This window comes from Danio rerio, chromosome 22 (assembly GCF_049306965.1).
Source record: "Danio rerio strain Tuebingen ecotype United States chromosome 22, GRCz12tu, whole genome shotgun sequence".
In the NCBI taxonomy this organism is placed as follows: Eukaryota; Metazoa; Chordata; class Actinopteri; order Cypriniformes; family Danionidae; genus Danio; species Danio rerio.
In genome coordinates, this window is record NC_133197.1 from 1,511,662 (window position 1) to 1,535,520 (window position 23,859).

The window sequence follows — 23,859 nt, forward strand, 5'->3', positions numbered from 1 at the left end:
TTTCCTGTAGTTTATGCCTTTCTATAAAAGACAACATCAATTGGAGGTTTTGTTTTCATGATCTTCAGGGCTTTTATATGTGTTTTATACACTTACTGGCCACTTTATCAGGTACACCGGTCCAACTGCTTGTTAATGCAGTGACTTTAAATGTGGCATGGTTGTTGATGCCAGTCGGAGTATTTCAGAAACTGCTGATCTACTGGGATTTTCATGCACAACCATCTCTAGGGTTGTGCATCAAATCTGCAGCAACTGCGTGATGCTATCCTGTCATTATGGAGCAAAATCTCTGAGGAATATTTCCAGTACCTTGTTGAATCTACACCATGAAGGATTAAGGCAGTTCTGAAGACAAAAGGGGTCCAATCCGTTACTAGTGAGGTGTAACCTTATAAACTTAAAAAGTACACCGGTGTGTACTTTTATATACACCGGTGAGTGTATATAAAAGTACTACATATACTGCTTACTAACTGTTTAGTTGTTTTTTTTATTCTCTACTTGTATCATGATGTACTGTTGGCATGTTGTGTGATTTGTATTTCTGTTGTTGCAGTATGTGTTCATATGTTCATATCAAAATAACGCTGAGCTCGTCTCGATGTGATGACGTCATCAGCTGCGCGCGCTCCCGAGTCCTGTCAGGCGAGGTGAGTAGAACTGTTTACCCTATTTTGCTTGTTTACCCGATTGTAACGTTATTTTTTTTACTGTTTTACAGTGTAAATGATTTTCGTCGAAAGTATTGTAGCTTATGCTCTTATTTTCGAGGGCTTTATGTGTCCATTTCGCATACTAAACACCAAATAACAGTTACAAGATAAGAAAGCAAGCTGTAATGCTGTGAATATGTTATAAGGTTTCTTTAAAAAAACATACATTTGGATTAATGTTGACAATTAACATGGCTGCTGTTAGTTTCTGGGTGTTTTTAAGTGTCGTTTGAGAAACTATTATTATATTTCACACGATAAAGTGACCAGAGCCCATATTCACAAAACATCTTAAAGCTAAAAGCAGCTTTAATTGCGAGGTGTAAGCCCTAATTACAGTTATGACTCCTAAATATTTGCTTTAAATATGTTTTACAATGTGTTTTAGCACAATCTAACTCATAAATCAGTGAAACGTAAGCAACGAAGTGACTCAAGTCACTAGGATGAAACTGAAAACTATCTTTTGCTATATTTTAGAAACATTTGAGCACAATAAGCATTTATAAATGTGTACCCTGCTGAAAAATCCAGCTCAAACCAGCCTAGGCTGGTCGGCTGGTTTTAGCTGGTCGACCAGCCTGGTTTTAGAGGGGTTTTGGCCACTTCCAGGCTGGTCTCCAGCCATTTCCAGCCTGGTCTTAGCTGGTCAGGCTGGGAGATGACCAGCTAAAACCAGCTTGACCAGCCTAGCCAAGCTGGGAGTCCAGCCAAAACCAGCTTAAACCAGGCTGGTTGAGCTGGTTTTAGCTGGATTTGGCTGGTCATTTTCCAGCCTGACCAGCTAAGACCAGCCTGGAAGTGGCCAAAACCCCTCTAAAACCAGGCTGGTCAACCAGCTAAAACCAGCCGACCAGCCTAGGCTGGTTTAAGCTGGAATTTTCAGCAGGGTATATGCAGGGGTTTTCTTACATGTTTTAAAATATGTTTACAGTAATGTCAAAATACGTGAAAAGGGAACAATTTGTATTTACAAAAAATATAGTAATGCAAATATATGTTTTACAAATGCACCTCGGAATTATAAGGTTCTCTCTGCGTTCGGAATGATTTGAAGATAATGAGCTTCAAAGTTTTTGCATTCCATAGCAGACAGTATGCGTGTAACATGTTTTTCAAATAAAAAGTCTTAAAATGTAAACAACTTATAAAAAAAACATCCCATCATGTAAATAAGTTGTCATTTTATGAGAATATGTCAATAACTCAATTTTGACAAAAATGTCAGAAGCTTATAATTCTAAGGTGACGATATGTAGCTTCAAATTTAAAAAAATGTTTTTATGTGTTTTTGGCAAATAATTTTTTTAATGTGTAAAAATACTTGAATATATTTACATTTGCAATAAGTCATTTAGTAGACGCTGTTATCCACAGAGACTTAGAAGTAGGCCTGTCACAATCATCGATAAATGGAGTTGTTGTACTACACATCGACATATATATATATATATATATATATATATATATATATATATATATATATATATATATATATATATATATATATATATATATATATATCACCCATACAGCAACATCATTGCTGGTTGTGCAACATGTCTATCTCTGCTGGAGGTGTCAGTGTCAGCATGGTTAAAAAACACTCTAGTATTTACTCTAGTATATTTTGATGTGGGTGTCTGACAACTAAACAAATAGATCTGCTAGCAGATATCACAGCCTCTCTTACTCTTTACCCTGTCAACATTTATTATTATTTATTTATAATAATGCCTCCTTATTAAAACGTTAAAACGACTATAAATATTCTTAAGAATAAAGGTGTAGGTGTACACACCTAATAAGCATTTATAGCAACAAGGTCAACCCTTTGCTTGTCTCGGCAGCTTTGTGAACAAGTTTAAAGAAGAGAAAAAGCATAACTGACATTTCAGCATTTATTATTTTAAGATGAAACACATAAATAACTGATTTATGTTTAATCTTTGCAGATCTGCTTGTCCTCCTTCAGTTCATAAATATATATATATATAAATACTGGAGTTTTCCCATCAGTCTACAAGTGAAGACGAGCATCAGAGCATCAGGGAGAAGTGAAATCTGAAAGACAGAGTTTATTGAAGGACAGAGAGAAGATGAGTGATCCAGAACCCTGCAGAATTAAACAGGAAGAGACTGAAGAGCAAACGGGTTGGTGTTGATTCCTGATTTTTCATTAATGTTCAAAAGCATTCCCCATATAGTTAGACCAAGAAATAACACAGAAAACTCTTTAAACTAAATAAATCCTGTATTTTATTCAGGTGAAATGGTCATCGAAATTAGTTTGATAATATATCAAATAACCAAGATAAAAATGATTTAAGTGGTTTTTATATTATATATATATATTTGTATTGTATATGTATTGTTCAGATTTTTCACTGTCCTGTAACCTCTGTTTGGGACATGCCTAAATACACTTACAAACCTGACACGGACTTTAACAAGAGACTTTTAAACATATATTAAAGGTTTTTGTGCAGCTCTTTCTTGCTTTAGTATGTCTGTAATGCCTTTTGAGCTAGAGATTCATTTGTCCTCAGGGTTCTAAGCCTGATGGTGAATAATTACATGCTGATTACCTGCATAAAGCAGCATTAAAAAGGCTGGAACACAGTGTATGAAAAGGTAAATCCCACATCCCAATCCCATACAGCAGAATTTAAACTTATTGCTGTACACTACCTGACAAAAGAATTGTCACCTATCCAAGTTTTAGGAGCATCAACAAATAATAACTCGACTTTTAGTTGATGATTTGGTATCAGAAGTGTCTTATATGAAAGGCAAAGGCCTCTAGATTTTGCTTATTTGACTAAAATAAAATCTGATCATGTCTTGATGTTGACTGATTTGATGAGGACAGTAAGGTCTGACTCTGCTTAGACTAAAGTCTCATCACTGAACCTTCAATAATGTCCAGTATAGAATATAAAGTCCTGCTGCAGTGGAGACAGAATGAATATTGTGTCTGACTCCATCATGAGCTTGGAGGACTGCATCCATACATCTCTGACATGAAGCGTTCTTGCAGGACTCTTAGACTAAATCAAGGTTCTTTAGATTCATCTTCAACGCCTCCTCCATCATCTTACCCCAGACATACTCAATAATGTTTATGTCTGGTGACTGGGCTGGCCAATCCTGGAGCAGCTTGACCTTCTCTGCTTTCAGGAGCTTTGATGTGGAGGCTGAAGTATGAACAGGAGCGCTATGTTGCTGGAGAATTGTCCCTCTCCTGTGGTTTGTAATGTAATGGGCAGCACAGATGTCTTGATACCTCAGGCTGTTGATGTTGCAGATCTCTCACACGCCCTCATACTGAATGAACCCCAAACCATGATGTCTCCTTCACCAGACTTGACTGATTTCAATGAGAATTTTGGCTCCATGCTGGTTGCAGTAGGTCTTCTTCAGTATTGGTCAAGATTCGGATGCAGATCAACAGATGATTCAGCAGAGAAATCCACCTTCTGAGACTTTTCCAAATGTTTTGCACTCAAGTCTGCGTCGATGCATCATCGATATCAAGAACACATGCGGGAACTTTTATGCTTCCTCCATTCTTGTAGACTTGAGATTTGGAACTGAACTTTGGCAGTTGATGAGGACGTTAAACGAGAACACGAGGACTCAAGAACGCTAAAGATCATCATCTCGCTGATCACCAGCAGAAGCATATAAGCACAATGTTCACATAAAACACCTGGTCAAAGAGATGTTTCATCAACTCATTCCTGTTATATTTGAACTTCATCTGTCTCCAGTCGTATTTACCGTTACAGAATGTACAGAAGGAACAACCGATGTAAGGGTGCTTTCACACCTACACTTTTGTTTCTGAACGTATCTCGTTTGCCCAGTTAGCGCGGTTCGTTTGGTTAATGTGAACAGGGCAATCGCGCTCTGTTCCGCGCCAAAGTAATCGCTCCGAGATCGCTTGAATGAGGTGGTTTCGGCTCGATTGAAACCAACCCTGGAGCGGTTCGATTGCAGTGAGAAAGCGATCTGATTCAAGCGTGGTTATATCACAGTGTTTATGGATATGTAATAGGCTTACGGCTATATGAAGAGAGAGTTATGAGTAGGGCGGGAAGTTTCGCGAGTCTCCGGATGCCCGCAAACAAGTGATGATCTCCCGCTAATCTCGCGTCTCCCTCCCGGTCCTCAAATAGGCATCGTCGCGCACCCTTCTCACCCCTCCCCCCCGCATCTCTCCTCAGACACGTCGCACCCTGTCAAACACCACCAAACCACCACCTCTCCTGACAGCTGAGCGGGACGCTGCAAAATAAACCCTGACACTCTGACCAATGTGAGGAGAGTTTACTCACACGTGACTTGTTTTAGCTCTTTTGGTCCGATTAGAAACTTTGCAGTGTGAAAGCGAACCGCTCCAAGAGCAAAGAGCAACAATGTAACAATTGTAATCTCTGTTTCGGAACAACTGAGTCGATTCACAGGTGTGAAAGCACCCTAAGAGGAGCTACTAAAGATACAACTCAACCAATAGCAACTGAAAAAGTTCTGTTACTGAGATTCTTGGATACCCACAAACTGTAATGCAAAATAAACAATGGCATCGTCAACCTTCAAATGCAGCACTCCAATCTAAAAGTACAAACTGAGTTCAAAATGTGTCTGATTCAGATCTATAATTCATCCTGATTCAATTGTGGATTTTTTAAAAATAAGAATACCTGTCACCAAATAGTGATAGCACAGCTCTCTCAAGTAATTAAAATGTAAACTGCACATACTTGACTGTGTATACACGAAGTCCTGGATGAACATCTTATAACTTATTTATACTTCTGCGTCGAGTGATCGGCATGATCCCTGGCGTCTGCCTTGCGAGTAGTCGTGCATTTATATTTCTGCATGCTGTTTGTGTTGCACTGCAATAACACTTCCAAAACGCTAGCTGACTGTATGTTTTTATGGTTCTATGTGTCGAGTTTCTTTGAAGGTATTTTGTTTTATCGGAACGCTACATGTAGCTAAAACTCACTCATTTAGAGGCGAGATCTGGCGAACGTGCAACAACTTTAATCATAAGGTAAACACAAAACAAAAGTTTCCATCTGGAGCTACTTGGCAAGACTCAACACTCGTCAACACCAAGCGGCAACCTCCCGCTCTCCCTCAGGAAGCAAATACGGAACTGCAATTCATCCGAAATTTCGCTAGTCCTGGCCGCTCCTGGCTCCAAAACAGAGCAAATTTCAATTGAGCCCACTGTTAGAATGGCCAACTTTACAGCAGAAAAAAAAGGTGTTTACAGCCTGGTACAAAAAAAGATTTTGGTTAATACAGCTAATATTACCCTTCATGACAACTGTGAGGGGGGTGATATTTTTTATAACTCATCCGTTTCCTTAAGTTTATATTAAGTTATATTAAGTTTGCATAATTAAGGGGCGTGGCCATTTGAGTGACAGCTAGGTCTCGTTGGTCGCCGTCACGTCACCTCAGCTGAATCCTGCAGATTAGCCACTGATCTCGGCATATTTATCGTATTTCTGTGTTGTTTTATGTGGCTTTACACAGTCAACTGCCTTTTGGACTTGTTTCCTACAATTATTAGATGGCATGGCATGCTGAGTGCACTTAATTGTGCTCACAAACCATTCACGTGGCCTCCGTTTCCCATGTGAGTAAAGTTATATACTTATATACCATCTCTATACATGTGTTTGTTTTATTTAAGATCATTTATCGTTTATATTTAGAGCTGTAAAGCACTCCAGAATCTGACAGATTGATTAGCTGTAGGCTCTAGAAAAGTCATCTGAAGCGTTGTCATACAGTGTTATGCTGGAGTTCATCAATAGTCCTGCATTTACTAACACAGACTACATCTGAAGTGTTTGGATGTAATTCACGTTTTCCTCCTGTTGAAAAACGTCATAAGAACAATGTTTAGTGGCTCAGTGTGTTACAGCAGTGTTTTTAAAAGACTAAACACTTTATTAAAATAGTATACAACCAAGCACAAGTGGTCAGAACACAAGCGAGTCGCAGGTGATAAAGTATTAAGCATTTCTCCCAAAGTAAAGTGTGTCTGAACCAGGTCCAAGTTAAATGCCAGCAGGTGTCTGTAGCTCCGCCCACTCTCCGTCTCTTTGCCCTTGTTTGGTATCCCGCCGTGGGTGTGATGACGCGCAAACAAAATGGCGACGGTTGGCCGTGCCTACTTGTGGCTTCTTTTGCGCTCTTTAGAAACCTATGGGTGACGTCACGGATACTACGTCCATATATTTTACAGTCTATGATTAACACTCGCTCTAATGGGTTTGTTTGACTCTCGGTCCTGCCCCCATTTGTCAGAGCTACCTAGCCAACCAATCACGGAGTTTGTGATACGCATAGTTTTGACGTATTGTTACATTCTTTTTAAAGGTGCACAATAGCGCTGGCGTCAGATGTATAAAGTGAACCAGAAGTATTAATCAGCCTTCAGTGCACACAGCAGAAGCATTCTGTTAGTGCTTAATTGACCAATAAGGATGTTCACCGATTTAAATGGATACCAGCAATTAATTGTTTGCATTCATATCCTGCTTTAACTCGATTATTGATAACAGATTTGATCTTGAATACAAAAATGATCTTTCACGTGGGCTGCAATAATGCATTACATTTAAATTTTGATTTCAGATCTGATGGAGAACGAGGAGAAACTTTGTCATGTCAGGAAATCTTTCACCTGCACTCAGTGTGGAAAGAGTCTGGCGTCTAAACGGAGTCTCTGGGTTCACATGAGGATCCACACTGGAGAGAAACCATTCACATGTGCTCAGTGTGGGAAGAGTTTCAGAGACTCGTCATATCTTAATCAACACGTGCTGACCCACCGAGAGAAAACACACAAGTGCGAACAATGCGGCAAAACATTTTTGAATGCTTCACATCTAAAACATCATCTTAAAGTGCATACAAACGAGAAGCCTTATTCGTGTTCTGAGTGTGGAAAGAGCTTTACATATCAGCAATATTTAACGCAACATCTGAAGATCCACACTGGTGTGAAAGAGTACGTGTGCTTTGAGTGTGAGAAGACTTTTTTTAGAGCTCAGCAATTGAAACAGCACCAAAGGATTCACACCGGAGAGAAACCGTACGGGTGTTCACACTGCGACAAGAGCTTCAGTCAGTCAGGAGATCTGAAAACACATGAGAAGACTCACACTGGAGAGATGCTTTACGAGTGTTCACACTGCGACAAGAGATTTGGTCATTTAGGAAATTTGAAAGCACATGAGAGGATCCACACTGGAGAGAAACCCTATCAGTGTTCCCACTGCGACAACAGATTCAATCACTTAGGAAGCCTGACAAAACATGAGAGGATTCACACTGGAGAGAAACCTTTTAAGTGTTCACACTGCGACAAGAGATTCAGTCTGTCAGGAAACCTGAAAAGGCATGAAAAGATTCACAGTGGAGAGAAACCGTACAAGTGTTCACACTGCGACAAGAGATTCATTGAATTAGGAAGCCTGAAATCACATGAGAGGATTCACACCGGAGAGAAACCGTACGAGTGTTCACACTGCGACAAGAGCTTCACTGAGTTGGGAAGCCTCAAATCACATAAAAGGATTCACACCGGAGAGAAACCTTACGAGTGTTCACACTGCAACATGAGATTCAGTCTGTTGGGAAACCTTAAAAAGCACAACAGGATTCACACCGGAGAGAAACCGTACAAGTGTTCACACTGCGACAAGAGATTCAGTTTGTTGGCAAACCTGAATCGACATGAGAGGATTCACACTGGAGAGAAACCTTATAAGTGTTCGCACTGCAACATGGGATTCAGTCTGTCAGGAAACCTGAAAAGACACGAGAGGATTCACTCTGGAGGAAAACCTTACAAGTGATCACATTGCAACAAGGGATTAGGACTTTTAGTCAGCCTGAAACTGTCCTGCTGGATGTACCTCCAACTTGGTTAAACACACCTACCTGAAAGCTTCTAATACGATAAGTAAGACCTTAGTTAATGTTTAATTAAATGTTTAATTTAAACAATTTGTTTCAAATTTTCCAGTCTGGCTTCAAAGGTTTGCACAGTACAGAATTGGCTCTGTTGAAAGTTTTTAATGAAATGTTTTAGCTACTGATCCGGGAGATTGCGTCATCCTTCTTGATCTAACTGCAGCAGGCACGTGCACACATAGGGCTCTACCTGTGCACTGCCCTTTAGTTCTGGATAGAAAGTGCTCTTCCAAAATGATCTCAAGTGCCCCCGCTTCCCCCTCCCCCGCTTCACAGTTTGCGACAACCCCCCACCCCCCCGTATTCAGTTTGCGACAACCCCCCACCCCCCCACTCTTCAGTTTGTGACAACCCCCCACCCCCCCACTCTTCAGGTTGCGACAACCCCCCACCCCCCCACTCTTCAGTTTGTGACAACCCCCCACCCCCACACTCTTCAGTTTGCGACAACCCCCCACCCCCCCACTCTTCAGTTTGCGACAACCCCCCACCCCCCCACTCTTCAGTTTGTGACAACCCCCCACCCCCCCACTCTTCAGTTTGCGACAACCCCCCACCCCCCCACTCTTCAGTTTGCGACAACCCCCCCACCCCCCCACTCTTCAGTTTGTGACAACCCCCCACCCCCACACTCTTCAGTTTGTGACAACCCCCCTCCGCCGGTTTTCAATTATTTTATCCTGCACATGCCCCTTGGATAGTCTCTACACGGAGCTAAACTGCAGCTTTCGATACTGTGATATTTGAATCTCTCGGTTGGATAAATGCGTGGGCTTTAAAGGGGGCAGTGCCTGAGTAGTTCAGGTCCTACCTGGTAGGTCGGACAATCAGTGTCCACATTAGGGATTGTCTTCTCTTATGTCCCTCTGTTACATAAATCTACATACTTCTGCAGATGTATGTGCCCTCCAGAAACTTGCGTTCTGTGAATGAACGTCGCCTCGTGGTTCCATCCCAAAGAGGGAAGAAATCACTTTTTTCGAACTCTCGCGCTCAATCTGCCCAGTTGGTGGAATGAACGCCCTAACTGCATCAGAACAGCAGAGTCACTCGCTGTCTTCAAGAAACGACTAAAAACTCAACTATTTAGTCTCCACTTCCCTTCCTAATCTGCTAACTGTACTACAAAAAAAAAATACATTACTAATGTTTTGCTTCTTATGCTGTGTTCACACCAGACGCGGAACGCACGGATAAATTGCGCTATTAGCGCATAAATTGCCGCATAAACATTTGAGTTTACTCGCTTTATTTGCACGTCAAATTCACTTCAAAACAGACGCGGATTAGCGTGATGGACAGGGCTTCTGTCTGCCCAGTGACTCTAGCTTCATAGCTAAATGGCTAACATAGATTTTATTAAGAAAATAACAGTGTTAATGTGCTTTATGGAGACTGAAAAACAGCGTCTATACATTTAGGCTCCTTTATGAGTCCACTGCATCCTTTCAGAGGTGCATCCAGCTCTGTGAGCTCATAAACTCCTCCAGAAACTGAATCTGGATGACGGAGACTTTTAGCGGTGCCTCTGACTGAGCCAAGCCCAGTTTGATGACTTTTTGTCGGTGTCGTCTGGACGATTTTCCCAGGGACACCATCAACAGGTTCTATGTCACAATCACGCCCCCACAAGAGCAAGCTTCTGATTGGTTAACGCGGCACGAATGTCCGCTAAAGTTCAGATTTTCGAACTCGAGAGATTCGCGCGAAACGCTCGTTAAGCGCGTCAAACGCGCAAATGCTGAATTCGCCTCGCGTGTATCGTGCTATTCGCACCGTGCCATTTGCGCAATTCGTGTCATTCGCTCAGCGCCATTCGCACGTATCGCGCCGCAGGATGTCTATTTGGCGTTTGCATTGACTTAACATGTAAATCACTCGCACTTGACGCGCGTTCCGCGTCTGATGTGAACGCACTTCAGTTACACTTTACACACCTGAAACTTGCCTACAGCACTTCTTCATTGTTGCTCTTATAGTTGTGTAAATTGCTTCCTTGTCCTCATTTGTAAGTTGCTTTGGATAAAAGCGTCTGCTAAATGACTAAATGTAAATGTTATATGCCGTCCCACAGGGCTCTGCTTTAGGACCCCTTCTTTTTTCTCTTTATTTATTCCCTCTTGGGTCTGTAATTACGAAATATGGCATGTCTTTACATTTATATGTGGACGATACCCAATTCTATGTCCCAATTAAAAAGGCTAGAAGACGAGTTTGTCTGACCCAAAATTGACAAAAGATTCATGAATTAAAAGGATTATTAACTATTAATCAATGATTAATTGTTTCCAACCCTAGTCTGTATATTTAGACAACTGTTGACAATTTTGTTACCTCATGTACTAAGTGTCCTAGCTTTACTCATTTCTCTTCTTTAATTTCAGAGCTAATGATGGAGAATGAGGAGAAACTTCTTTCTGTCAGGAAGTGTTTCACCTGCACTCAGTGTGGAAAGAGTTTAACGTCCAACTACAGTCTCAAGCTTCACATGATGATTCACACCGGAGAGAAACCGTTCACATGTACCGAGTGTGGGATGAGTTTTAGGCAATCGGGAAACCTTAGTCAACACATGAACGTCCACACCGGAGAGAAAACCCACAAGTGTGATCAATGCGGCAGCACTTTTTTGAAGGCTTCAAACCTGAAGGTCCATCTCAGAGTTCACACAAAAGAGAAGCCGTATTCGTGTTTTGTGTGTGGAAAGAGTTTGACACGTCAGCAGAGTTTAAAAAAACACCTGAAAATTCACACTGGGGTAAGAGAGTACGTGTGCTTTCAGTGTGGGAAGACTTTTATTTCAGCTGACCATTTGAAACTGCACCAGAGGATTCACACTGGAGAGAAACCGTACAAGTGTTCACACTGCGACAAGAGCTTCAGTCAGTTACATCGACTGAAGTCACATGAGAGGATTCACACGGACTAATGACATTGGTGCTGCCAAAAAATAATACCGGCACTGTCGGTCACCTACTTTGCACCCTATGGCTTGCAGCCTTTTGCATAATTTAATATATACAGGGGTTGGACAATAAAACTGAAACACTGGCTAATTTAGTGTTGGAGGTTTCATGGCTAGATTTGACCAGCCTGGTTTCCAATCTTCATTGATTGCACATTCAACCAATAAGAGCAGAGTGTAAAGGTTTAATTAGCAGAGCAATGGCACAGTTTTCTTAAAATATTGCAATCCACAGAACTTTATGGGTGACATACAGTTGAAACCAGAAGTTTACACACACACTGTAAAAAAAGGAACATAACCATGTCTGATGAGAAATCAGACTTAACCTTTACTATTTTAGGTCCATTAGGATTTCTAGACAGTCAAACGTTTACACACATTTCCTTGGTATTTTTTAGATTTGCTTTTAAACTGTATAACTTTAGTGAAATGTTTCGGGTCTCCTTCCACAAGCTTCTCACAATAGTTTGCAGGAATTTCGACCCATTCCTCCTGACAGAATTGGTGTAAGAACTGAGAAGAGATTGGTCAACAAAAAGATTTGTGTTGTCAAAAATAAAAGAATCTAAAGAACCTTGACTCTTGAGGGCCAAATTTGACTGAAGGTATAACACAATCAGGGATTGCACATTCTTTAGGTGGAACAGGAAACTGATGCATACAATTTTCGTCTGAAAAAGGGACACCACAGTCTTCTAAGAGCTGACTAACTAAAAGTGTATTTTTAATAAACCAGCTATCTAAAAAAAAATTATTATGTGCCGTTGAAGTGATGCCGTGTCGCGGAGATGACGTCATCATCAGCGCGCGCGCTCCCGTGTCTGAGGCGAGGTGAGTTGAGCGGTTTACACGCTATTTCGCATATTTACTCGAATGTAAAGTACATTTCGCTCATTTTCTTCAAGCAGCAGTTTACAGAGTTATTTCTGAAAGCTTTGAATGGAGGGAAGTTTTGCTTCTGTGCTTAATTTGAAAGGTTTCATGTGTCCGTTTCTCCACACAGACAATAAGATGCTAATATAGTTCGTGATAATGCTGTAATGTTATGAATGTTATTATTTTATAAAATATACATTTATATTCGTTTAGTCATGGCAGCTGTTAGTTTTGTGATGTGTTACAGTATAGTTTGAGAAATGAGATGACACATTGAGGATAAAGTAAGCCGAAGCCAATCACAAAACATCTTACGGCTAAAATAATTATAGGATAATCTTAAAAATAATAGAGTCAGTTCAAAACTATTGTATTTTACAATGTTGTAGAGCTAAATCTAGCTCGCAAATATGTGTAAGGTTAGTAGTAATAAAAGAGCCACTGAAATCCAATCACAAACCATCCTTTGTTTTCATCAGTCTGCCTGGGAAAGGACCATTTGAGCTCTTTCAACACTTTAACTGCCTGCTCTACCAAATGGTGACCATCTTTTAGTTTTAAATAATAGTTTACACACATACAGCATTGTTGGTTTACTAAAAAATCAATCAAACACAATCCTGTTGTGCTACTACACTTGATTTTGGTTTTATTGAGAAAAAAACAAGAAAATGTGTAAATTACAGTGTTAAATGAGAATCTAATATATTGTTTGGCATACTTCAAAAATAATGATGTTTTTTTTTATTCAAAAATGTTTTATGTTGATTATGTTTTTAAGTAAATTGGTCCCACACTTTATATTTTCTGATTTCCATAGTATATTAGGGGTGTAACGGATCACGACCCACCGTTTAGAATGCATGTGACACGCAGAGTAGTACCTTTTTTGAACTTGTAGGTTAATCCAAAAATGTTTTTAAATTATGTACAAAACAACAATTATGAACAAAATAAATTGAGAGAAATTATCTTAGTTATACAATCAAAGTATAAACAGATGCAAGGGGTAAAAAAAGAGATAATAATAATAACAAAAATACATTTATTTAATCAAATGAAATTTACATAATGCTTCATGTTTTTTTTTTAGCTTTTCTTTTTAGAATGTTACATAGTGTAGTACCATATTGTTTAATCTTCTTTATAAAATGTTCACAATTTGGCTTGGCTTTGGCTCATTTCTTGACATGAATATGGTATTTTCCAAATTCAACATTTATTTTATTTATTTTATTTTATTAAATTCAATATTAATAGACCCTTTCCACAATGACATGACTTCACTTCGCCCTATCAGTGTATTTCTAATTCCGGTTTACCTCTGAATGAATAGGAAACTTCTCTGGTAAATTGAAAACTGAGAATATGATCATTGCTTGTTGTGATATAGGACTATTAAAGTATTGGGGATGTGTCCAAATGTCTCTCTGTAAATACTGAGATGCTTTCTGAGTTTGAAAATGATTGTTTAAGTCAGGGGTTCCCAAACTTTTCAGCCCGCGACCCCCAAAATGATAATGCCAGTGACTCGTGACTCCCAATATCCTCTGAGGTGGTTATAAATAAAGAAACTTTGCATGCAATGGTGCACACACACCAATAAACCCAAGTCTATTCTTCGTTTAGTTTTTTTTTAAATGTATGTCAATGCTGTAAATGGGCCAGAAAGTTTAGCCTGGCGTTATAAAATCAATCTGCTGCATTTGATACTAATGTTGTGTCTTTAATATAATGTACCCCGGGGGTCGCAATCCAATAGAACTATAAGCTACTTTAGTAACTATATAGTATATAGTAACTCTAAACGACTATTTTTTCTCTTCAGTAGGTTATAAATAAAATATGGTAATTCTTATGGTTTAATTAAAATAAATAGATTTTTGAAAATCACCAGACGACCCCCCCCCCCCCCCCCCCCCCCTATTCATTGTCCTTCGACCCCTCTGGGGGTCCCAACCCCCACTTTGAGAACCACTGGTTTAAGTTTTTAAGAATCGGAGTAAGCTATTGCTTATCAAGTAAAGTATACGTTTGCAACCTTTTCACTAATTAAGTTTATTTAGTTTTATATTATTTAATCTATAATTTATTTATTTTTACTTTGATTCTGGAAACCGCGTGACGTTATGTGAAAAGGGTCTATTGCAGAGAGATCGCCTACAGCGTCATTCAAATCTTGTGTATGAAAGCATTTTGGCTTAATAATAATAATTAATAATCCCTTACATTTATATAACGCTTTTCTGGGCACTCAAAGCGCTTTACACAATGGGGGGGAATCTCCTCATCCACCACCAGCGTGCAGCATCCACCTGGATGACGCGACGGCAGCCATTTTGCGCCAGACCGCACACCACACAGCAGCTGATTGGTGGATAGGACACAGAGATGAGGCCATGATGGACAGAGGCCAGTTTGGCCAGGATGCCGGGGTTAAACCCCTACTCTTTTTCGAAGGACATCCTGGGATTTTTAACGACCACAGAGAGTCGGGACCTCGGTTTAACGTCTTATCCGAAACACGGCGCTCACTGAGCAGTATAGCGTCCCCGTCACTATACTGGGGCATTAGGACCCACACAGACCGCAGGTTGAGCGCCCCCTGCTGGCCTCACTAACACCACTTCCGGCAGCAACCTAGTTTTCCCATGTGGTCTCCCATCCAGGTACTGACCGGGCGCAGCCCTGCTTAGCTTCAGTGGGCGACCATGTGAGAGTTGCAGAGAGCTAGCTGCCGGCTTCCTTGTAAAATATAATGATGACAAAAAGTTGGAACCTAGATGCTTTCTTAGGCTATTAATTAAAGGTGTTTTCTGTCACTGTTTGTTTAGCCTGCAATAATACATTCAGTGTAAAGCAGCACAATTAAACATTAAAAGATTGTGATCTCAATTCGAACCCGCACAACATGAATGATAAGTGATAATAATTTGCATGTGTTTAATAATCAGCCGAAGCTCTGCGTTCAGATCTGCGCTTGATCATGAGAGATTCAGTTTATACACTTTTTCTGTTCGTTACAAACATTTTAATAACACAAAAGCACAGTTTATAGTTCTGATATAAAGACTGATGTTTATGGTAAAGATTAAAATCACCGTTTAATGGATCTTGGAAGCTGGTGAATGTTGTAGCTGTTACACCGTTTAAACAAACAACCATCAAAATGATCTCACTGAAAATGTTTTCAGAAATGACCCATCTTTAATGAAGCATGACGTTTTGTTTGTGAATTGTTGAATCATTAAGTGGAAATAAATATGTGTTGTACAAGATGTTAGATTTCTATATTTAGCATGATCTGCAACAGAAGCAAAGATCCTTTTTCATATTGAAATTTTTCCTTTTTTTTTCCAGATGGTTCTTTCCTGATTTATATTTCTATTTAAAGTACAGGTTCAGTGTGTTAAAACCAAGGGTTTTTGCAGTAATAGTTCTGTATAAATGGAAACCAAATTACATTTGTCTCCTCTTTTCTTTCTGATTCCTTTTTGGTCCGATCCGTGACTCGAACTGTAGTGTGATCCAAACAGTGAGATTTGTGATTCATTACACCACTGTAGTATATGTATTAATTCCGGTACTTTTACCAGTCTAGATGAGCATCAGACCCGAATAATTGAAATCTGCAAAGACGAAAAAGAAGAGTTTATTGAAGGACAGTGAGAAGATGAGTGATCCAGAACCCTTCAGAATTAAAGAGGAAGAGACTGAAGAACGAACAGGTAATGTTTAATTCTGAATCTTTATTAACCCTTGTGTATTGTTCAAAGTGACTACCCATTCCTTATATTAGAGCAGGGGTCACCAATCTCGGTCCTGGAGGGCTGGTGTCCCTGCAGGGTTTAGCTCCAACTTGCTTCAACTAACCTGCCTGGATGTTTCAAGTATACCAAGTAAGAGCTTGATTAGCTTGTTCAGGTGTGTTTGATTAGGGCTAGAGCTAAAATCTACAGGACACCGGCCCTCCAGGAACAAGTTTGGTGACCCCTGTATTAGAGGCTGTTTTTGCCCCATTAACTAATATTATAACAACATTATTTGATTGCAAAGCCATGACAGCATATAAACATGCATTCTACATTGTTGGTGGTTTTCCCTGTTGGTACAGCTTGTCATTTTTACTGTTGATCAGTTGGTTTCATTCACCCTTAAGCCTAGGCGAAAATTGTCTTTTATATAAAGTTCTTTGGAGTAAAATAGCCAATTATGTGTGTGTGTGTGTGTGTGTGTGTGTGTGTGTGTGTGTATGTGTATAAATACACTTACTATGTTTAGTATGTTCTGAGTGCTGTGGGCTTATTTTGATTTTCTCATAGATATCAAGGTAAGGGCACAAGTGTTTCACACTAACCTTGACATGTCTGAGAAAATCAAAATCAAGCATCTCAGCTCTCTAAACATAGAAAACATAGTAAGTGTATCCTTCCTAACTAGCAAAACCATCAACAATTAAGAATGTATGATCATATGGTGTCATGGCTTTGCAATATTGGTCACTCTTGGTTACTCTAGAACAGGTGTCTAAACTCGGTCCTGAAGGGCCGATCTCCTGCAAAGTTTAGTTCCATCCCCAATGAGACACACCTGGGCTAGCTAATCAAACTCTTACCATGCTTTCTAGAAACATCCTTGCAGGTGTGTTGAGGCAAGTTAGAGCTGAAATCTGCAGTACACCGATCCTCCAGGCCCTCCACAGTTTGCTCCAACCCTATTCAAACACAGCTAATCCAAATAATCAAGGTGTTCAAGACTACCAGAGACTATTAAGCAGATGTGAGTTGGAGGTGGTTGGATCTAAACTGAGCAGAGCTGCAGCCCTCCAGAAATTAAGTTTGAGACCATTGGTCTAGACGGAGAAGCGTGATGGGTTACTCTTGGTTACTCTAGAACAGGAGTTTCAAATTCAGTTCCATGGAGGGCCACAGCCCTGCATAGTTTAGTTCCAACTCTGCTTCAACACTCTTACCCATAGATTTCAGATAAAACTGAAGGTATCAATTAGTTTGATGAGGTGTGTTTATTTAGGGTTGGAACTAAACTGCAGCTTCATCCCTCCAGGAACTGAGTTTGACTCCTGTGATCTAGACAAAGAAGTGTGTCACTCTTGAACAGGGGTGCTCAACCCCGTTCATGGAGAGCTACCTTCATGCAGGTTTCAGTTGCAACTCGTATCAAACGCACCTGCCTGTAATTATCAAGTGCTGTCCAGGTCCTACTTATTTGGATCAGGTGTGTATGATCAGGGTTGGAGTTCTTGGTCACTCTAGACAGAGAAGTGTGATTGGTCGCACCTAGTCACTCTATACAGAGTAGTATGATTGATTGCTCTCGGTCACTCTAGACAGAGAAGTGTGATTGGTCGCTCTAGACAGAGAAGTGTGATTGGTCGCTCTTGGTCACTCTAGACAGAGAAGTGTGATTGGTCGCTCTAGACAGAGAAGTATGATTGGTTGCTCTTGACACTCTAGAAAGAGAAGTGTGATTGGTCACTGTAGACAGAGAAGTGTGATTGGTCGCTCTAGACAGAGAAGTGTGATTGGTCGCTCTTGGTCACTCTAGACAGAGAAGTGTGATTGGTCGCTCTAGACAGAGAAGTATGATTGGTTGCTCTTGACACTCTAGAAAGAGAAGTGTGATTGGTCGCTCTAGACAGAGAAGTGTGATTGGTCACTGTAGACAGAGAAGTGTGATTGGTCGCTCTAGACAGAGAAGTGTGATTGGTCGCTCTTGGTCGCTCTAGACAGAGAAGTGTGATTGGTCACTCTAGACAGAGAAGTGTGATTGATCACTGTAGACAGAGAAGTGTGATTGGTCGCTCTAGACAGAGAAGTGTGATTGGTCGCTCTTGGTCGCTCTAGACAGAGAAGTGTGATTGGTCACTCTAGACAGAGAAGTGTGATTGGTCGCTCTAGACAGAGAAGTGTGATTGGTCACTGTAGACAGAGAAGTGTGATTGGTCGCTCTAGACAGAGAAGTGTGATTGGTCGCTCTTGGTCGCTCTAGACAGAGAAGTGTGATTGGTCACTCTAGACAGAGAAGTGTGATTGATCACTGTAGACAGAGAAGTGTGATTGGTCGCTCTAGACAGAGAAGTGTGATTGGTCGCTCTTGGTCGCTCTAGACAGAGAAGTGTGATTGGTCACTCTAGACAGAGAAGTGTGATTGGTCGCTCTAGACAGAGAAGTGTGATTGGTCACTCAAGACAGAGAAGTGTAATTCCCTTCAAAGGCAAGACCGCTCTCCTGCGTGGAAATACCAAATACCCAAGACGAAGAAACCCAGCATTATTTAATGTGGTATTTTCATGTACTTTTCAGATATAGCAGCAACACAGAACTGTAATTTACTGAGACGTTATAAATATTGAGGCAAATACTGGTCAATGACATAGTAAGATTATTCTCAGTAAGATTATCTGAGGAATGTGTCTGCAATTATGAACGTGATTTTGCGTAGCTTTTGATTGAACCAAGAGACTGTATAGTAAATGCTGCTCCATCTGAAAGGACCAGCTATATTACTAAGACCAGCTTGTCTGACAAGTTGTGCATGGTATCCTTGACGTTAGTTCCAGCCTTGCACCTTTTTCTCTGATTTATTTATATAAATTAAATGTATTTTTAATTTCAGATCTGGTGATGGAGAATGAGGAGAGGCATGTCAAAACATGTCTGATCTGCACCGAGTGTGGAAAGAGTCTCTCAACAAAAGAGGTTTTCAAGTTTCACATGATGATTCACACTGGGGAGAAACCGTACACATGTACCGAGTGTGGGAGGAGTTTCAGGAAGTCAACGCATCTTAAACAACACATGAACATTCATGCTGGAGAGAAACCATTTACATGCACTTATTGTAATAAGGGTTTTGTATCCAAGCAGACTCTTAATTTTCACGTTATGATTCACACTGGAGAGAAACCATTCATATGTTCTCAGTGTGGGAGTAGTTTTAGGAGCTTGACATACCTTAATCAACACATGAGGATTCACACTGGAGAGAAACCATACGCGTGTACTCACTGTGGGAAGAGTTTTAGGCAATCGTCATCCCTCAATCAACACATGCTGACTCACACTGGAGAGAAAACACACAAGTGTGATCACTGCGGCAAAATGTTTGTGCGGGCTGCACAGCTGAGGCATCATCTCAGAGTTCATACCAACGAGAAGCCTTACTCGTGTTCTGAGTGTGGAAAGAGTTTTACACAGCTTTCAAGTTTAAGTCTGCATCAGAAGATGCACACTGGTACGAGAGACTATGTGTGCTTCGAGTGCGAGAGGACTTTTATTACAGCTATACATTTGAAAGAGCACCAGAGGATCCACACTGGAGAGAGACCTTACAAGTGTCCACACTGCGACAAGAGCTTCAGACTTTCAGGAGACCTAAAAGCACATGAGAGGATTCACACTGGCGAGAAACCTCACAAGTGTTCACACTGCAACAAAGGATTCAGAGTTTCGGGAGATCTGAGAAGACATGAGAGGATTCACACTGGAGAGAAGCCGTACAAGTGTTCACACTGCGACAAGAGCTTCTGTCAGTCAGGAGAGCTGAAATCCCATGAGATGATTCACACTGGAGAGAAACCGTTCAAATGTGCTCACTGCGGCAAGGGATTCATACATTTAAGACATATGAAAACACACGAGAGGATTCACACTAGAGAGAATTCTTACAAGGGCTCACACTCCGACGAGACGTTCGGAAATTCAGGACATCCAGAAACGCATGAAAGGATTCACCCTTGAGGGAAATCTTGCATGTTTTCACCCCCTTTATATTTAAGATCTTTAACATAGTCACTCCTGTGGCCGGTCTCTGGGGTCTTCTGGCGGAGCCCTTTCAGCTATTCCCACAACACGTCTTAAGGCTGCTTTCACACCTGTGAATCGATTCATTTGTTCCAAAACAGGGATTAAAATTGTTAGATTGTTGCTCTTTCCTCTTAGTGCGGTTCGCTTTCACACTGCAAAGTTTCTGAACGGACCAAATGAGCTAAAACAAGACGTGTGAGTAAACTCTCTTCACATTGGTCAGAGTTTCAGGGTTTATTCAGGGTCCCGCTCAGCTGTCAGGGAGGGGGGTGGTGTTTGACAGGGTGTGTGACGTGTCTGAAGAGCGGGGAGGGATGCGGTGGGGATGGGTGAAAAGGGTGTGCAATGTATTTGAGGACCGGGAGGGAGAGGCGCAATTTCTGGGAGATTATAACTAGTTTGCGGAAACCAGGGAGTCTGTGCATTTGCGGGAAACTTCCGTGAGACTTGGGATGTCTGGAATGACCTTCGCCCTACTCATAATTCTCTCTTCACTTAGCCGTATGCCTATTACATATCCATAATACACTATAATATAACCGGGTTCGGATCGAATCGCTTTCTCGCTACAATCGATCCGCACCAGAGTTTGTTTCAATCGAGCCAAGAGCACCTCATTCAGGCGATCTCAGAGCGATTGTTTTGGAGCGCATCCGAGCTCGATTGCTGGTTACACATATGCCAAACGAAGCGCGCTAACTGGGCAAACGATCCCAAACAAAAGTGTAGGTGTGAAAGCACCCTAAGACTAAATGCTGATTTATCGAGTGATCTGCAGGACCTACGGCGCCTTCCTTGCTCGTAGTCATGCATTTATACTTCTACATGCTGTTTGTGTTGTTCTGCAGTAACACTTCCAAAACGGTAGCTGGCAGTAGGTTTTTACGTTCCTCTGTGTCGACTAGGCATGGGCCGGTGTAAGATTCTGACGGTATGATAACCTTGAATAAAAATATCAAGGTATTGTGATTACTGCTCTAAAATATATTCTTTTTAAATGTCTGGGTCAAAAAAAAACATTTTCCCCTTTGAACACATTTTATTTTGAGAAACATTTAAAATATTTTGGCAGCAGGCACAGGATGTCAACATGACGTCAGATTGACGTTGTACCACAACACCGTTGGGACATTGTGTTTTGTTTTGGAATTGAAAATCGAGTTGATGTCAGAAGCCAACGTCCAACCTAAAATCAACTAAATATCAACATCTAAAGCCTGGTTTATACTTCTGTGTCAGCTGATCGGCGTGACCCATGGCGCATGCAAGATGCGTAGCTGTGCATTCATACTTCTGCGCGCTGTTTCTGTTGCTCTGCATTAACACTTCTGAAACACTAGTTGGCAGTGAGGTCTTTATGTTCTTTTGTTTCGAGTTTCTTCTCTGGTGTTTTGTTTTTGTGAACATTTTCTGAATGTTCAAGTGGTTCAAACTCGCTCATTCAGAGGCAGGAACTGGTGGACGTGCAACAACTTTAATTATAAGGTAAAAACAAAACAAAACTTTCCATCCGGAGCTCCTTCACAGGACTTCACACTTGTAAACAATTGGTCCATCAGGCTTGCACAGCTCTTGGTCCAGCCCACACTCGTCAGCGCTACCAAGCCGACCAATCACAGAGCTTGCGCTATGCGTCATTATGACGTGTATTTGCATTTTTTAAGAGGTGCGCGTCAGCGACGCCGATGGCCACGGTGAGGGTTAAAATGCGTCCATGCGTAGGCCGCACCGTAGTATAAGCGTGCGCTTGACGCAGAAGTATAAATCAGCCTTGATGTTACAGCTTGACATTATATGGACATTACCACTATGATGTTTATCAGACGTTGGATTTTGGTTGCTATACCTAACGAATAAATGTCAGTACTTTCTAACACAACCTAAAATCAACCAAATATCAATGTATGACTCAATACCTCGCAATTCTGACTTATAAACTCGCAATTCGGACTTAATAGTTTTTTTTTTTTTTTAATTCAGTGGCAGGAACGGGGTTCCATAAAATCTGCATAAAAAAGATTACGTTTTATAGTGAAGCAGATGTTAAAATTTGTATATAAAAAATATATATATAATTACATTTGGAGACTCAGAAAAATTCCGTGAAGTAATATTTGCTATAAATAAATTAACATCTTGACAAAATTGGAACATGTACTTGCATGAGCAAAATAAAGGATTTCCCAGTAGATTACGTTGGGATTTTTCAATACAAAAACTCCCTCTTAAATGATCAGATTTTCATAAACAGACTCTTTTATACAAGCAATTAATTTACAAACATAATTTCCCCCCCATATAATTCACCAATTATGAACAATAGGCACATTTCACTTAGAAACAAATCTCTCTCTCTCTTTTATTTTTTATTTTTTTAATAAAGATTGGAGAGGTATTTGGTCGGTTGTCCATCTATTAGACAAAGAGGGTGAGGTTCTCAGTCATAGAAAGTTTTGTGTATATAACTTTGAATGTGATCATAAGCAATACGCTAGGGTATTGAAATCTGTCCCGAAGACATTTCTAATGATAGTTAGTAATGTGGTTACCAATATAAATAACACACTTCATCTGCCTGATTTTTTGATGAATGGACAAGATTGTATTCAGAGTGAAACACCTAATAAAATAAGATCAATATTAACCCAAGATAAGTTTCCAACACAAGCTAGTAGAAATAGTGTCTTCTTCTTTTCAATAGCTGTATTATCAAATTAAGATCAATGTTTGCTTCCTTCCCCATATTTCCCAAATCTATAGAAGTGGTGACGTGCAGATTGATACTAAAATATCGATATCTCTGATACCACCTTTGTATGTTTTAGAATTGATTATCTAATCAAAAAATTGATATTTCAGTTATTTAGAGCAAATATGTAGTTTATTGCAAATAGAAATACAGCGGAAAGTAGCCACAATTACCCTAGTTTATCTGAATAACGCCAACTTACAGTTGAATTCAGAATTATTAGCCCCCCCCTCTATTTATTTCCCAAATTTCTATTTAACAAAGTTTTTTTTCAACACATTTCTAATCATATTAGTTTTAATAACTCATCTCTAATAACTGATTTATTTTCTCTTTCATGATGACAGTAAATAATATTAGACTAGATATTCTTCAAGACACTTCTATACAGCTTAAAGTGACATTTAAAAGCTTAACTAGGTTAATTAGGGCAATTAGGCAAGTTATTGTATAACGATGGTTTGTTTTGTAGACTATCGAAAAAATATATAGCTGAAGGGGGCTAATGATAATGACCTTAAAATGGGTTTTAAAAAATTAAAAACTGATTTTATTCTAGCCGAAATAAAACAAGTAAGACTTTTTCCAGAAGAACAAATATTATCAGACATACTGTGAACATTTCCTGAATCTGTTCAACATCTTTGGTAAATATTTAAAAAAGAAAACATAATTCAAAGGGGGGCTAATAATTCTGACTTCAACTGTAATAAT

General features: G+C 40.1%; 1 protein-coding gene across 2 annotated transcripts; it reads left to right on the forward strand.

The window, feature by feature from the left end:
• The first annotated feature begins 630 nt into the window (after window positions 1–630).
• On the forward strand, window positions 631–12,273 carry zgc:113336. Of its 2 annotated transcripts, NM_001013489.2 has the most exons (3): window positions 631–653; window positions 2,672–2,870; window positions 11,111–12,269. In NM_001013489.2, the coding sequence occupies exons 2-3, from the start codon at window positions 2,816–2,818 to the stop codon at window positions 11,653–11,655; spliced, it is 600 nt and encodes a 199-aa protein (NP_001013507.2). In that variant the 5' UTR covers window positions 631–653; window positions 2,672–2,815; the 3' UTR covers window positions 11,656–12,269. The 2 variants fall into 2 exon arrangements, with proteins under 2 accessions (NP_001013507.2, XP_073792578.1); XM_073936477.1 differs by lacking the exons at window positions 631–653; window positions 2,672–2,870 and adding an exon at window positions 8,584–8,715 and having other exon boundaries at window positions 11,111–12,273.
• The last annotated feature ends 11,586 nt before the right edge of the window (window positions 12,274–23,859 follow it).